This window comes from Pristiophorus japonicus, chromosome 8, assembly GCF_044704955.1.
Source record: "Pristiophorus japonicus isolate sPriJap1 chromosome 8, sPriJap1.hap1, whole genome shotgun sequence".
Lineage (NCBI taxonomy): Eukaryota > Metazoa > Chordata > Chondrichthyes > Pristiophoridae > Pristiophorus > Pristiophorus japonicus.
In genome coordinates this window covers 181,123,484-181,141,126 of record NC_091984.1, presented here as the reverse complement: position 1 = coordinate 181,141,126, position 17,643 = coordinate 181,123,484, and the positions used below count along the sequence as shown (strand labels likewise).

The window sequence follows — 17,643 nt, the reverse complement described above, 5'->3', positions numbered from 1 at the left end:
ACAATGTCGGAAAATGTGAGGTCATCCACCTTGAAAGAAAAATAGTAAAAGGGAATATTATTTGAATGGGGAGAAATTACAACATGCTGCAATGCAGAGGGATCTTGGGGTTCTTGTACATGAATCCCAAAAAATTAGTTTGTAGGTGCAGCAGGTAATCAGGAAGGCGAATGGAATGTTGGCCTTCATTGCGAAAGGGATGGAGTATAAAAGCAAGGAGGTCCTGCTGCAACTGTACAGGGTATTGGTGAGGCCGCACCTGGAGTACTGCGTGCAGTTTTGGTCACCTTACTTAAGGATATATTAGCTTTGGAGGGGGTACAGAGACGATTCACTCGGCTGATTCCGGAGATGAGGTGGTTACCTTATAATGATAGATTGAGTAGACTGGGTCTTTACTTGTTGGAGTTCAGAAGGATGAGGGGTGATCTTATAGAAACATTTAAAATAATGAAAGGGATAGACAAGATAGAGGCAGAGAGGTTGTTTCCACTGGTCGGGGAGACTAAAACTAGGGGGCACAGCCTCAAAATACGGGGGAGCCAATTTAAAACCGAGTTGAGAAGGAATTTCTTCTGCCAGATGTTGTGAATCTGTGGAATTCTCTGCCCAAGGAAGCAGTTGAGGCTAGCTCATTGAATGTATTCAAATCACAGATGGTTAGATTTTTAACCAATAAGGGAATTAAGGGTTATGGGGAGCGGGCGGGGTAAGTGGAGCTGAGTCCACGGCCAGATCAGCCATGGTCTTGTTGAATGGCGGAGCAGGCTCGAGGGGCTAGATGGCCTACTCCTGTTCCAAATTCTTATGTTCTTATGTTCTATGTTCAATGCAGGGAGTATTCGGAATAAGGTGGATGAATTAACTGCGCAGACAGCAGTTAACGGATACAATGTGATTGGCATCACGGAGACATGGCTCCAGGGTGACCAAGGTTGGGAACTTAACATCCAAGGGTATTCAGCATTTAGGAAGGATAGACAGAAAGGAAAAGGAGTCAGGGTGGCGTTGCTGGTTAAAGAGGAAATCAATGCAATTGTAAGGAAAGACATTAGCCTGGATGATGTGGAATCGGTATGGGTGGAGCTGCGGAATTCCAAAGGGCAGAAAACGCTAGTGGGAGTTGTGTATAGACCACCAAATAGTAGTAGTGAGGTTGGGGACAGCATCAAACAAGAAATAAGGGATTTGTGCAATAAAGGTACAGCCTTTGAGGAAAAGTGACCATAATATGGTAGAATTCCTCATTAAGATGGAGAGTGACAAAGTTAATTCGGAAACTGGAGTCCTGAACTTAAGGAAAGGTAACTTCGACAGATGAGGTGTGAATTGGCTAGAATAGACTGGCAGAAGATATTTAAAGGGTTGACGGTGGATAAGCAATGGCAAACATTTAAAGATCACATGGATGAACTTCAGCAATTGTACATCCCTGTCTGGAGTAAAAATAAAACTGGGAAGGTGGCTCAACCATGGCTAACAAGGGAAATTAAGGATAGTGTTAAAACCAAGGAAGAGGCATATAAATTGGCCAGAAAAAGCAACAAACCTGAGGACTGGGAAAAATTTAGAATTCAACAGAGGAGGACTAAGGGTTTAATTAAGGAGGGGAAAATAGAGTACGAGAGGAAGCTTGCAGGGAACATAAAAACTGACTGCAAAAGCTTCTACAAATAAGTAAAGAGAAAAAGATTAGTAAAGACAAAATTAGGTCCCTTGCAGTCGGATTCAGGTGAATTTATAAGGGGGAACAAAGAAATGGTGGACCAATTGAACCAATACTTCGGTTCTGCCTTCACAAAGGAAGATACAAATAACCTTCCGAATGTACTCGGGGACAGTGGGTCTAGTGAGAATGAGGAACTGAAAGATATCCTTATTAGATGGGAAATTGTGTTAGAGAAATTGATGGGATTAAAGTCCGATAAATCCCCGGGTCCTGACAGTCTGCATCCCAGAGTACTTAAGAATTGGCCCTAGAAATTGTGGATGTATTGGTGATCATTTTCCAACAATCTATCGACTCTGGATCAGTTCTTATGGACTGGAGGGTAGCTAATGTAACGCCACTTTTTAAAAAAGGAGGGAGAGAGTAAGCGGGTAATTATAGACCGTTTAGCCTGACATCAGTAGTGGGGAAAATGTTGGAATCAATCATTAAGGATGAAATAGCAGCCCATTTGGAAAGCAGTGACAGGATCGGACCGAGTCAGCATGGATTTATGAAGGGGAAATCATGCTCGACGAATCTTCTGGAATTTTTTAAGGATTTAACTAGTAGAGTGGACAAGGAAGAATCAGTGGATGTGGTGTATTTGGACTTTCAAAAGGCTTTTGACAAGGTCCCGCACAAGAGATTGGTGTAAAAAATCAAAGCGCATGGGATTGGGGGTAATGTACTGACATGGATAGAGAACTGGTTGGCAGACAGGAAGCAGAGTCGGGATAAACGGGTCCTTTTCAGAATGGCAGGCAGTTACTAGTGGCTTGCCGCAGGGCTCAGTGCTGGGACTCCAGCTCTTTACAATATACATTAACGATTTGGATGAAGGAATAGAGTGTAATATCTCCAAGTTTGCGGATGACACTAAATTGGGTGACAGTGTGAGCTGTGAGGAGAATGCTAAGAGGCTGCAGGGTGATTTGGACAGATTAGGTGAGTTGGCAAATACATGGCAGATGTAGTATAATGTGGATAAATGTGGAGGTTATCCATTTTGGGGGCAAAAACACGAAGGCAGAATATTATCTGAATGGCGGCAGACTAGAAAAAGGGGATATGCAACGAGACCTGGGTGCCATGGTTCATCAGTCACTGAAAGTGGGCACGCAGGCACAGCAGGTGGTAAAGGCGGCAAATGGTATGTTGGCCTTCATAGCCAAGGGATTTGAATATAGGAGCAGGGAGGTCTCACTGCAGTTGTACAGGGCCTTAGTGAGGCCTCACCTAGAATATTGTGTTCAGGTTTGGTCTCCTAGTCTGAGGAAGGATGTTCTTGCTATTGAGGGAGTGCAGCGAAGGTTCACCAGACTGATTCCAGGGATGGCTGGGCTGTCATATGAGGAGAGACTGGATCAACTGGGCCTTTATTCACTGGCGTTTAGAAGGATGAGAGGGGAATATAAGATTCTGACGGGACTGGACAGGTTAGATGCGGGAAGAATGTTCTCGATGTTGGGGAAGTCCAGAACCAGGGGACATAGTCTTAGGATAAGGGATAGGCCATTTAGGACTGAGATGAGGAGAAACTTCTTCACTCAGAGAGTTGTTGACCTGTAGAATTCCTTGCTGCAGAGAGGTGTTGATGCCAGTTCATTGGATATATTCAAGAGGGAGTTAGATATGGCCCTTACTGTTAAGGGGATCAAGGGGTATGGAGAGAAAGCAGGAAAGGGATACTGAAGAAATGATCAGCCATGATCTTACTGAATGGCGGTGCAGGCTCGAAGGGCCGAATGACCTACTCCTGCACCTATTTTCTATGTTTCGATGTTTCTATATCCAGCCTAATCCCCTTTTGTTCGGGACTCTCCCATAGTTTCTCCCTATCTACCCTATCATATCCTTTAATTATCTTAAACACCTCAGTTAGATCACTGCTAAATCTTCTATGCTCCAGGGAATGCAACCTGTCCTCATAATTTAACCCTTTTAGCCCCGGTATCATTCTGAAGACTGAACAGAGGTGGTCAACCCATCGGTTGTGGCTGAAAACAACACTGCAAGATTTACTTGGCCTTAAGTCAAGTTTTCCCAACCATGTAAAGACACAAGAGGTGTTGTAGCTGTACTTCAAAAGGCCAATACAGAATACAAGCAGTGAATCATCACACATCATTTCTTTTGTGTGTGGTCATTTCTCCCAGATAGTATCACACAGACCTGCCCCTTTTATGATAAATTAAATACAAAAGTTATTCATTTGCTGTGGAGAATTTACCAGCATCCTACGGTTTTGTCACCAGGATAACTGGTGCTAATCCAGCCAAGGAATTCAGATATCAGTCAAAACCATGAGACTATTTCATTGCACTCAATCAATTCTTAAACAATCTGTAGCAAAGATATTCAAGTCGTTACGAACCATCACTGCCGGTTTTGAGAAATAATGTGGCACTAATTACCAGAAGATTCCATGCCTAGCACATCTTCGAATTAATTTACTGATAACTGAGAATGTAATTTACTTAGGCTAAGAACAGAGAAAGGATTAGACCCTGGCCTCATCGCAGAGACCTGGGTTAAAATCCAGAGCAGCCTGGTGGCTTAAACGGTTCCTTTCTCTGTCCACTATGAACTAAGTTTGAGCAGTGACAATCCAGGTGATGGAGAGGAGGAAGAACCACTTGCATTTTAGTGTCTTTAATGTCAAAAACTACCCCAAGGTGCTTAACACAAAACTGTCCCTAATTTGGTGCCAAATTGGCATTCTAACCCAGAGGGACCTTATTTGTTGGTCTCAAGTGTAACAGCATCACATTTTAAACAAAAAAGCATCTCGGAGATTTTTTTACAGGCAAAATGCAACATTGTATCAAAATGCATTACACAATGGTGACAAGAATGGAGGAAGGCTCAGATTGTCAAATAAAAGACAGGTCAAGCATATCAGCATGATGACAGTGCCCCCTCTCCTGACCAATATGAAACTAATTGTACACAAAATGGTATCAAACGGCCTCAATGCCAGTTAGTTAATGAACAATTTCATATCGTTATTATACATCCTGTACTTTGGCATTATTACTCAACACTTTCTTTCATAGCAGAGCTGTCACCATCCATTCTACATCATGATAGACATTCGAGTAAAACTTAATGCATAGCGTGTTAAGTGGAATTACATTTTTCCCCCTGCACACTGAAAGGAATGAGCCACCACCCCTGCCAGTTCTAGAAGTCTGTGCTAAAACCAATGCAACACTAAGTATGAACTTGCAACAATGACAGGCAGGAAAAGGCCAGCTTCTATTAAGTCTGCCCACATTCATGATGCCTGAAGCGTCAGGACTCAACACTTCCAATTCCCCCACCATCACCCTCGAGCGATCGAAACAAGTCCAGGATGTCACACTGACTCTGCGAATGTTAACTGTTAATCCACCTACCTTTTATATGATGTGATCTCTGCCCCAGCCAAGAACCGGACCAGCTCCCTTTTGAAGGCGTGCAAAAAGAAAGAAAGACTTGCATTTATATAGCACCTTTCACAAACTCAAGAAGTCCCAACTTTCTTCACAGCCCATGAAGTATCAATCAAGTGCAGTCACTGTTCAAATGTAGGAAACGCGACAACTAATATACACACAGCGAAGTCCTATAAACAGTAATGTTTTAATGATGAAATAATCTGTAATAGTAATGGTGGTTGAGGGATAAATATTGGCCAGGGCACTAGGAATAACTCTCCTGCTCTTCTTTGAAATAGCGCCGTGGGATCTTTTACATCCATCTGAGAGGGCAGACGGAGCCTCAGTTTAACATCTCATCCAAAAGAGGGCATCTCCGACAGTGCAGCACTCCCTCAGTACTGCACTGGAGTGTAAGCCTGGGTTATGTGCTCAAGTCCCTGGAGTGGGACTTGAACCCACAAGCTTCTGACTCAGTGGCGAGAGTGCTACCCACTGAGCCACGTCTGACACACAGTCACCACACACCAAGAATACTCCGTGCCTGCTCTGCGCACTGTCACTGAGCAGCTTATAGCATCATTATGTCAGCAGGCAAGGCCTGAGGGGTGCAAGCAGTGAGCAGCATTGGAGCATCTTACAGGAATGCTGCCATTAGTCCATTGAGCACACAAACCAAGATTCGATAAAGGCTACTTTTGATGCATTTGCTGACACACCATGGCCAGTCATCAGCCAACATCCTACACTTGGGACAGACAAGTGGCTGGTGTGACCAATGGGTGCCCAGCAGAGAGGGGCATGCGGGCAGAAACAGAGGCACAGGCAGTGACCCTCCTGTTGGCACCAGTCCCCTGCAAGGGACAGAAGCACCCTCCAAACGTAAGGAGTATCCTGCAGCTGGAATGGGACAGATTACTCTAGGCACACGGGGAACGCAACACAGTCAGAGGCCAGAAAATCACAAGCAGGCCCTAAGAAGCAGACTTCGAAATCCTCAACACCTACTCCTAATAATGCATCACTGAACAGCAGTATTACTACAGCAACTTAAATTTATATAGCGACTTTAGCGTAGAAGAAAATGCCCCGGGATGCTTCAGGAAACAATGAACATCAAGCTAAAGGAGATATTAGGAGGGATGACCAAAAGCTTGGTCCAAAACACACTAGTACACAACATAAAGGCAAAGCATAGTGGGACATCGTGCCAGCGTTTTCTAGTACTAAAATAAAGTCACAACTTACATCCTCTTTAATTTTGTAGTCACTGTTTTCTTCCAAAATTAATCTTTCTTTGGATAACCGCAGTAATCATGAGTGGCTCATAAAAAATGGTGTGTGGGGAATATTCTGTCATTTCATTTTTATTTCCACTCCTCACACAGATTAGAACCCGCGTACAAATTGAACCAGCTCTGCTCATCAGTAGTAACTGAAGTATAGGAAAACCTGATAAACGAGGAGTCGTCTCTCGCAAGCTCACAATCCTTCTCCCATTTCCAATCCGGTCACTCTCCCAAATCGGAGAAGAAACTTACCAAATAACTCCAAGAATAACTCCACCTGAATCTTGGTTTATGTACTCAACACATCAGTGGGAACGTTTCTCCAGGTCTGCTCACAGTCTGCATCCTGAATTCAGGTGGCTGCTGCCTCTGAGCACATCAGCAGAGTGCTGAAGGAAATATTCTGGAGTGGTATTTCGGCAAGAACAGGTGTACGCGCAAATAAGACAGACACACGTAGCTGTCTCTTCAACTTTCTGCAAATCCACCAGAGGCTCCAGCCAGTGCCACATCAAGAGCTGGTGTCACGGCCACGAGTTTCTTCATTTTCTCTCTGTTATGCAGTTCGCTGACATTGAAGGACATGTCTGATCGGGTGAGGCCAACACCAATTTACCGGTGCTGTCTGCTCGTCAATGCCACATACCACCCGTGACACCCGGAGCCTCGCAGGAATCAGGCGGTGGGCCAGGCAGACGGTTTCTAATGATCGCTGTTCCCAAGCGGCTTTTGCTGTCACTGAAAGCAAAAACAGGACTCCGCCGAGCCATGACGCATCAACGCATGAATGTCCCCATCCAGGCTGCACATCAGATCAGCAAACTAGCAGCTGCTGTCAGATACCCAACCACACCCGAGAGTATTACTGAAGTACACACAATCCCCAATTCTCTTTATTGTTTTAGGTTCAAAGAAGCTGGGTGACAACTGCCGTGCATGAATGTTGAACACTAATAATGTGTCAATCGTTCATAGTTTGTCCATGTAAACATCTTGTTCATTTTGACATATTGTTCATTTCTTTTGGATAAAAAAAGACAAGTTTCCACATCACACCCTTTACACTGGCAAAGAAGTCGCCTCTGCCAACTGAATTCTGTATCCGTCCACTATGAAATGGAGGAGGACATGCCAGGAAGTGAGTCTCCCTCAGTCTCCTCCTCCTCTTCACGGGGAGGCAGTTCCTCTCTCCTCTGTACCCATCTTCAATAGCACAGCTGAGACTGGACAACCATATGGGGAAATGTGGGTGGGAACTGACATCCTCGGCCTGTGTTTTCATTACTGCCCGCTCCACCCCCACCCACCAGTAAATGGTACACAATCACACTGTATCGGAGGGTCGCAGTTTAGCTCCTGCTCTGTATTAGGCAGTAGTGGGGTTATCATCACTGATGTCAGTGTTCTGGAACCAGGAAGATCAAAATTAGCTGGGGTTAGCACTCCTTGAGGGTACATTTTAAGATAGTCACAAATTTTACTGAAAGGGTAGATGTGAGTGTACAGATGTTTTCCCTGCTTTATGCCTGTGTCTACTACAATTAGCAAAAGGTAGAAAACAAGCCCCTTGATCACTCGGCACTTACTCCTGCTGCAAAGTGTCTGAGTGAAGACGGCGATGGAGAAAATGAGAGAGTAATTACGCCAGTCTGCGCAGAATCTCCGATGGTTTCGCAACTGAACAGGGATGCTGTGTACGTCATTTCCCAACGCACTTTCCATTTCCTTGGATCCTTGCACACCAAGAACACAGTGAGACACAGAAATTCATCCGTACCATCCCAGCATCAGCCGTCCTCAGCTGCTGGTCCAAGGTAGCCCTTGTGGTGGCTTTGGTTTGTCTCGTACTCCATATAGCAGGCAAGGTCAGCGGGGCAGAATCAGCGGGGCAGAACGCAGTCCTACACCTGGACAACTGCTCACTCATCTCAGTGTTGTGGGTGGGACGCTGCTGCCCACCATCCCTTCTGCCTCCAGACCAAGAGTCACTGGACTTCAAAAGGTAACTCACTTAGGGTTGCCAACTCTGGTTGGATGTATTTCTGGAGTTATGGCCATATGGCCCTTCAGCTCCCGCCATTGGTCACCCGACACAGCCATCCTCACCTCACATCACCTTCCCACACCAAATGGAGAAGGTAGGTACTGCAGGGAATTTAATGGCCAGAGTGAGCTCCTGGACTAGTTTCGATCACCCAGATAGTTCGGAGAGGATTTTTCCAGGTTTTTTCTCCCCAAATTGGTATGGGTTTTTAATGCTTTTTTTGCCTCTCCTGGGAGATCACATGGTTCGGGTGGGGTGGAGTGTATATGTTGTGATACAAACGGTATCGCAATTGTGTGGGACAGACTTGATGGACCAGAGGGTCTTTACCTGTCCGGCACTGTTCGTATGTCCATACCCGATTGAAGGATACTTGACTGCCGGTCAAACAGCTTTTTCTTCCCCATCTCCAATATTTTTAAAACTAATAAATGAATGTGTTCAAAGAACATGTAAAAAAAAATGCCCAGTTATTTTTCTCCAGGGCTGGTTGGAGCAGTGTCCAGGCAATTCATTGCTGGAGACCCCAGGACAATCCTCGAGGGTTGGTAACCCGAAATTCACTGCATGAAGCACTTTGAGATAATTCAGCTTCTAAGTTGTTAGATAAATGGCACTCGGGCAGAAAAGCAGACGATGTTACATACTGAAAAACACTGAACCTAAAATTAACAACTTTCTGGATAGGCCGATCATTAAATCACGTGGAGCTGTCCCACCTGTTCAAGGGGCTGCTGACTGCAGTGGACATTGCGATATGTGTGCGCACTAGGGCCGTGCAGCAGAGCAGGTCTCCAGTCGTCCTGGTTCAACCCTTGCAACTGGATAAAGGCCTAGCTCTGTCAAGCCCGTGTGGTGGCTGATGTGTAACGGTCACCACATGTAAAAAAAATCCACGCACAGGCATCTTCCACCCCCTCAATTGGAGTTCAGGACTGGAACATCGGGTTCTTCATTGAAACATCTGTGAACTCTTGTGGAAGCAAGTCTTCCTCGTTCGAGGGGCTGCCTATGATGATGATGGACACAGTAACTACAGGCTGTTGACATACTCACTGCAACCAACGTGGCATTGACCAAACAGCAACTCATCCATAAAATGTCTCCAATTAAACTGCCCACTGCAGCAGTTTATTTACTCAGCAAACAGAGCCTATTTAAAGAGAGTCTCTATGAACTACAGCAAACAGAACTCATGACAAAAACTGCAGCAACGTCTACCGATAAAAACAGCGTTATTCCTCCAGTAAAATGCAATGAGTGCAGGATATGTAGGTACATGCATAACCTCCGAAATCCGGAAACCTCGGGACTGAGGCCATTCCGCTTTTTCCGGATTTCGGAACAGAAATGTGACATCCTGAATCTGGAAACTCTGGGGCCAAATTTTGGGTTTTTCCGGATTTCGGAGACGAAATCCAATGTCCTGAATCCGGAAACCCCTGGGCTGAGTTTCGGGTATTTCTGGATTTCGGAGACAGGGACAGCGGCTGTGGGCGATTCAACATCAGATAATAGTAAGGTTAGCGACTGCAGGGGTGATTTAAAAAGAAATGTTTTGTTATGCTTAACCTTGTTTTGGATTACTATTGATTGGGAGAAGTCTTGTGCCAGCGGTTTTTAAATACCGCTGGGGAGCGGATGGCTGGCATGCAAGACTCGAAATAGCACTTGCGCCAAAAATTTGACTCACAGCGCGCCCGTAGTTAGGAAGAAAAAAAACGCCCGGAAAAAATCTGCGTTGCAGCCCTTGGAACAGTGGGAGGTATGAAGACCTGCAAAAAAGGCAAGTTAAAGTTTTTATTAACTACCGAATCTCTGCAAAAGAATTAAGTGTCTTGTGAATGTCTTCTGATTTTTTATTTTTTGCAATTTTGTTTGGGGATGTGCATGTGTGTGTGCGTGTGGGGGGAGGGGAGATTATTACTGATCAGAATTCCAAATATCCATTTCTGAAATTTTACTACTTTAATTTTATGCTGTTTATATCACTGTTGAGGGGAATGTCCGGTTTTCGGAACAGATTTCCAGACCGGACGCCGACTCGTGCGATCTGCACGGTGTCCTGTTTTCAGAACATTCTGGTTTTTGAAACTCCGGATTTCGGATGCTCTACCTGTAAAACAAATTATGTACGTAAAATTAATGTCAGTCACTTCCAGCAGTGCGGTCTCCAGACGACATTCACGGGGGAGTTAGCCAATCATCTCCATTCTCCCCGGGAATAGCGGCGTCATTATATGCAGCCGAGAGTGTAATGATTTGATGTGCATGGTTATGTTGGATGAATTTGAATGCTAATATTAGAATGTAGCTATTCTGAGATTCCAGTGATGTGTGCAGAGGGGTCAAACATGCTTCAATTCTCCGTTTGAGGTTATCTGTTCTCTGCATGGAGCTGAAGCATGTTTGACACCAGGGCCCAGGCTCCGCTGATTCTTTTACTGGCCAGATCTTTTATTTCCACTGCACACATCACAGGGAGTCAGAATAGCTACATTCTAATATTAGCAGGCAAATTTATCCAACATAACCGTGTGCATCAAATCATTAGACTCCCTGACGTCTTGTCTAATCAAGCACACTTGTATTACTGTAGCCTAAGTGTGACTAAGTATTGGAAATATGACATAGATGGATACGATAGCTGAATCAAGCTGTTCCATTGCTATCAAAACTAGAGTGATTTATGAACATCAGTGGAACTACAGATCGTGAACTAGTTTGTCATTCATTTGAACAGGTAGTTTATAGTTTCTGTTCCTAAAATAGGAATTGTGAGTTAAGTGTAAAGGAAATGAGCACAGCACTGTATGTAGGAATCGTCAGTAAATGGGATCGTGATGCTGTATTACCAGGGCTTGTACTCTAACTGAATATGGGAATATTCACAATGCACTCGACATTAGAATATATATATTGGCCTGGATTTTGTGGTCGGCGGCGTAATTAAGGATTACATCACCAGCATCCGAGCAGAATGCGCACTTGCCCGACAGGGGCCCTCCTGTGAGAACTTGCTGGCAGACGTTGCTTGGTGGAGGGCAGCGTAGTGGATCCCAGAGTCGCATCGTGTGTGGAAATGTACCTGGGATCACATGGGGCGGTGGGTGCTCCAATCAGAAAACAAAATGCCCCTCATTCACCCACAGTCTCTCACTCACAGTCTCTCACTCACAGGCCAAACAAATCTTTATCGTAGGAAATTACTTGTATGTAAATGTTTGCAAAATCCAAATAAAATGCAGCAACTTTCTATTCGCATCTAAAAATAAAACTAGAGGATATATGGCAGGCCACAGTGGAATGTTATTTTTTATATTATTGAAAATTATCGGGAGAGTTTTCTGCTCTGATGGGGGCGGACGGTAAGCTTGAAAGACTGGCTTGTCGTTTAAGCTTTTAAAATGAAATATATACTTGGATTTCCAAAAGGTTGTCCCCTTATGCTGCAAACAGGCTGCTGCATCTCTTTGCATCAGCTATACTTCCTGGGTACTTGGTGGGCAATTAGCCCAACTCCGCGGCAGCAATTAGGATTTCCATGTCGGTGCAAATCATCTGACAAGTCGGAACTTGACATCACAAATTTGGGATTTAGTGCATGTGGGAATCCTGAACCTGCTGTCCATTTCAAAGGCGGTATGACGGCATACTCAGATTCAGTGATCATAATGACCGCAAAATCCGAATTATTATATATGTGCTTACATACACTAAAACATTTGGTGACTCCCCCCGAATAATATCACGGCCCTGGGACTCCCACTGTACAATATCACTGCCCTGTGGCTCCCCCTGTACAATATCACTGCCCTGTGGCTCCCCCTGTACAATATCACTGCCCTGTGGCTCCCCCTGTACAATATCACTGCCCTGTGGCTCCCCCTGTACAATATCACTGCCCTGTGGCTCCCGCTGTACAATATCACTGCCCTGTGGCTCCCCCTGTACAATACCACTGCCCTGTGGCTCCCCCTGTACAATATCACTGCCCTGTGGCTCCCCCTGTACAATATCACTGCCCTGTGGCTCCCCCTGTACAATATCACTGCCCTGTGGCTCCCCCTGTACAATATCACTGCCCTGTGGCTCCCCCTGTACAATATCACTGCCCTGTGGCTCCCCCTGTACAATACCACTGCCCTGTGGCTCCCCCTGTACAATATCACTGCCCTGTGGCTCCCCCTGTACAATATCACTGCCCTGTGGCTCCCCCTGTACAATATCACTGCCCTGTGGCTCCCCCTGTACAATATCACTGCCCTGTGGCTCCCCCTGTACAATATCAATGCCCTGTGGCTCCCCCTGTACAATATCACTGCCCTGTGGCTCCCCCTGTACAATATCACTGCCCTGTAACTCCCCCTGTACACTATCACTGCTGTGTGACTCCCCCTGTACAATATCACTGCCGTGTTAGTCTTGTGGTACAATCAGAGAAACCTCCTGACCATTCTAAGCTGAACAGTTTTCAAACAAGGAATTGCTGTGCTCCATTAAAACAGCTGGGAGTTTCTCCATTATGTTGTAACGAATAAAGCATGAATTTTGAAGCTGTGACCCATACAAGGGTCCGATGAATGATACCAGTTTCATTCTCGTACTCTTTTCATCACGCAATGTTACTGTAAATAGAATCTGCCTGAAGCGCTAATCACTTGCAGTGTTCAAGCAGTTTTGCTGTTCAATTTTTATCTGTTAAAACTGCTTTGTATTGAATGTGGTATTTTTTATAGCCGTTTACTACAAGAACTGCTGCGGTTGGTTTAATGCTCAGATCTCAGGTCCGGGGAAGGATTTGTGTCTGTGGTAATGGAGGCCTCTGTGGGCATCGGTGCAGCAATCGGAAAGAAGCAAAGACCAGTGAGCACCAACATCAAAGCAAAACACTGCGGATACTGGAAAGGCCATCGCCTGAAATGTTAACACCGTTTCTCTCTCCACTGTTTCTCTCTTTCCACCATTTTCAGTTTTTATACCAGCTCACACTTTGCTTTCTCTCAGCTGTTAAACGCAGGATTAAAGCGAAGGTCAGGAACATGAAAACTTTAGCCTTTCAGTATTTCTTTTATCAGGATCATTTATTTCACACTGAGTTGTCATCCACAAAATGATGAATTTAACAGGAGTACCCATAGAACAAATTCTCAGTGGCAGATGATCGTGGGAGGCCTGAGGTGACATGGGCGATAGCACTCGGTCAGATATAATAACTGTTTGCACTATTTGCTAAATGAACAATAACCTGAATTTATATAATGCCATTAACATAGAAAAAGGTCCAAAGCATAATCAGGCGACTGAGCCGTAGAAGGAGACATTAGGATGTGACTAAAAGCTTGGTCAAAGCGGTGAGTTTTAAGGAGGGTCTTAAAGTGAGGTGACAAGGTGAGGAGTTTCATAGAATCATAGAAAGGTTACAGCACTGAAGGCCATTCAGCCCGTCGAGCCTGTGCCTGTTCTCAGCTAGTCCCACTCCCCTGCCCTTTCCCCATAGCTCTGCATTTTGTTTTCCTTCAGATACTTATCCAACTCCCTTTTGAAAGATAAGATTGAGTCTGCCTCCACCAACCTTTCAGGCCGTGCTTTCCAGATCCTAATCACTCGCTGTGTAAAAAAGTTATTCTTATATCGCCTTTGGTTCTTTTGCCAATTACCTTAAATCTGTGTCCTCTGGTTCTCGATGCTTCTCCCAATGGGAACAGTTTCTTTCTAGCCACCCTGTCTAGACCCCGCATGATTTTGAACACCTCTATCAAATCTCCTCTCAATCTTCTCTGCTCCAAGGAGAACAACCTCAGCTTCTCCAGTCTATCAATCAAACTGAATTCCCTCATCCCTGGAATTATTCTCCTAAATCTTTTCTGCACCCTCTCGAAGGCCTTCACATCCTTCCTAAAGTGTGGTGTCCAGAATTGGACACAGTACTCCAGTTGGAGCCGAACCAGTGTTTTATACAGGTTCATTATCATTTCCACACTTTTGTACGCTATACCTCTATTCATGAAGCCCAGGATCCTGTAAACCTTTGATTGCTTTCTCAACCTGCCATGTCCCCTTCAATGATATATGCCCCCAGGTGTCTCTGTTCATGCACCCCATTTAGGATTGTACCATTTCGTTTATATGTCCTCTCCTTATTCTTTCTAGCAAAATGCATCACTTCACACTTTTCTGCATTAAACTTCATCTGCCACGTGTCTGCCCATTCCACTAGCCTGTCTATGTCTTCCTGAAGTCGATCACTCCTCCTCACTGTTCACTATACTGCCAAGTTTTGTGTCATCTGCAAATTTTGAAATTGTATCCTGTACACCCATGTCCAAATTATTAATATATATCAAGAAAAACAGTAGTCCGAGAACCGACCCCCGGGGAACACCTTCCTCCAGTTTGAAAAACAACCGTTCACCACTACTCTCTCCTTCCTGTCACTTGGCCAATTTTATATCCATGCTGCCCCTGTCCCTTTTATTCCATGGGCATCAATTTTGCTGGCAGGCCTATTATGTGGCACTTTCTCGAACGCCTTTTGGAAATCCATATACACATCAATCACGTTGCCCTCATCAACCCTCTCTGTTACCTCATCAAAAAACTCGATCAAGTTGGTTAAACACGATTTCCCTTTAACAAATCCGTGCTGGTTTTCCTTAATTAATCCACACCTACCCAAGTGACATAAGAACATAAGAACATAAGAATTAGGAACAGGAGTAGGCCATCTAGCCCCTCGAGCCTGCTCCGCCATTCAACAAGATCATGGCTGATCTGGCCGTGGACTCAGCTCCACTTACCCGCCTGCTCCCCGTAACCCTTAATTCCCTTATTGGTTAAAAATCTATCCATCTGTGATTTGAATACATTCAATGAGCTAGCCTCAACTGCTTCCTTGGGCAGAGAATTCCACAGATTCACAACCCTCTGGGAGAAGAAATTCCTTCTCAACTCGGTTTTAAATTGGCTCCCCCGTATTTTAAGGCTGTGCCCCCTAGTTCTAGTCTCCCCGACCAGTGGAAACAACCTCGCTGCTCTATCTTGTCTATCCCTTTCATTATTTTAAATGTTTCTATAAGATCACCCCTCATCCTTCTGAACTCCAACAAGTAAAGACCCAGTCTACTCAATCTATCATTATAAGGTAACCCCCTCATCTCCGGAATCAGCCTAATGAATCGTCTCTGTACCCCCTCCAAAGCTAATATATCCTTCCTTAAGTAAGGTGACCAAAACTGCACGCAATACTCCAGGTGCGGCCTCACCAATACCCTATACAGTTGCAGCAGGATCTCCCTGCTTTTGTACTCCATCCCTCTCGCAATGAAGGCCAACATTCCATTCGCCTTCCTGATTACCTGCTGCACCTGCAAACTAACTTTTTGGGATTCATGCACAAGGACCAAAAAGAGTTTCATGCACAAGGATCCCCAGGTCCCTCTGCACCGCAGCATGTTGTAATTTCTCCCCATTCAAATAATATTCCCTTTTACTGTTTTTTTCCCCAAGGTGGATGATCTCACATTTTCCAACATTGTATTCCATCTGCCAAACCTTAGTCCATTCGCTTCACCTATCTAAATCTCTTTGTCCTCTGTGTCCTCTACACAACCCGCTTTCCCACTAATCTTTGTGTCATCTGCAAATTTTGTTACACTACACTCTGTCCCCTCTTCCAGGTCATCTATGTATATTGTAAACAGTTGTGGTCCCAGTACCGATCCCTGTGGCACACCACTAACCACCGATTTCCAACCCGAAAAGGACCCATTTATCCAGACTCTCTGCTTTCTGTTCGCCAGCCAATTCTCTATCCATGCGAATATATTTCCTCTGACTCCGCGTATCTTTATCTTCTGCAGTAACCTTTTGTGTGGCACCTTATCGAATGCCTTTTGGAAATCTAAATACACCACATCCATCAGTACACCTCTATCCACCATGCTCGTTATATCCTCAAAGAATTCGAGTAAATTAGTTAAACATGATTTCCCCTTCATGAATCCATGTTGCGTCTGCTTGATTGCATTATTTCTATCTAGATGTCCCGCTATTTCTTCCTTAATGATAGCTTCAAGCATTTTCCCCACTACAGATGTTAAACTAACCGGCCTATAGTTACCTGCCTTTTGTCTGCCCCCTTTTTTTTTAAACAGAGGCGTTACATTAGCTGCTTTTCAGTATTACACAGGACTAGATCTAAGATAGCTTGCTCCCTTGTAGGTTCTGTAACATACTGTTCTAAGAAACAATCCCGTATGCATTCTATGAATTCCTCCTCAAGGCTACCCTGTGCGATTTGATTTGACCAATCGATATGTAGGTTAAAATCCCCCATGATTACTGCCGTTCCTTTTTCACATGCATCCATTATTCCCTTGATTATTGCCCGCCCCACCGTGAAGTTATTATTTGGGGGCCTATAAACTATGCCCACCAGTGACTTTTTCCCCTTACTATCTCTAATCTCCACCCACAATGATTCAACATTTTGTTCATTAGAGCCAATATCGTCTCTCACAACTGCCCTGATATCATCATTTATTAACAGAGCTACCCCACCTCCTTTCCCTTCTTGTCTATCTTTCCGAATCGTCAGATACCCCTGCATGTTTAATTCCCAGTCTTGGCCACCCTGCAACCACGTTTCTGTAATGGCCACCAAATCATACCCATTTGTAATGATTTGTGCCGTCAACTCATTTACTTTATTTCGAATGCTGCGTGCGTTTAGGTAGAGTGCTTTAATACTAGTTTTTAAACCATGATTTTTAGTTTTGACCCCTCCTGCAGCCCCTTTATATTCATACATATTGTCCCTTCCTATCACCTTGTGGTTTACACTTACCCCAGTGCTATTCTGCTCTGTTGCCTCCTGCCTTTTGCATTCTTTCTTGGGGTCCTGTTCATCTGAGCTCTCACCCACTCTAACTAGCTCAGAGCCCTCTCCTGGGTTCCGAATACTCCTCGCATTGAGGCACCGAGCTTTCAGGCTTGCCTTTTTATTACACTTTGACCCTTTAGAATTTTGCTGTACAGTGGCCCTTTTTGTTTTTTGCCTTGGGTTTCTCTGCCCTCCACTTTTACACATCTCCTTTCTGTCTTTTGCTTTTGTCTCCATTTTGTTTACCTCTGTCTCCCTCCATTGGTTCCCATCCCCCTGCCATATTAGTTTAACTC

At 44.7% G+C, this 17,643-nt stretch overlaps 1 protein-coding gene across 4 annotated transcripts in view; it reads right to left on the bottom strand.

The window, feature by feature from the left end:
- The window catches only part of LOC139268853 (oxysterol-binding protein 2-like), a 426,288-nt gene that overhangs the window by 79,612 nt on the left and 329,033 nt on the right, over nucleotides 1–17,643 (bottom strand). Inside the window, exon 6 of one of the 4 annotated variants that reach the window (XM_070887626.1) lies at nucleotides 5,110–5,157. The exons of the other annotated variants lie outside the window; for them this stretch is intronic. Within the exon in view, the coding sequence (XP_070743727.1) occupies nucleotides 5,110–5,157 (48 nt within the window). The remainder of the gene's footprint in view (nucleotides 1–5,109; nucleotides 5,158–17,643) is intronic. 4 annotated transcript variants of the gene reach the window in all.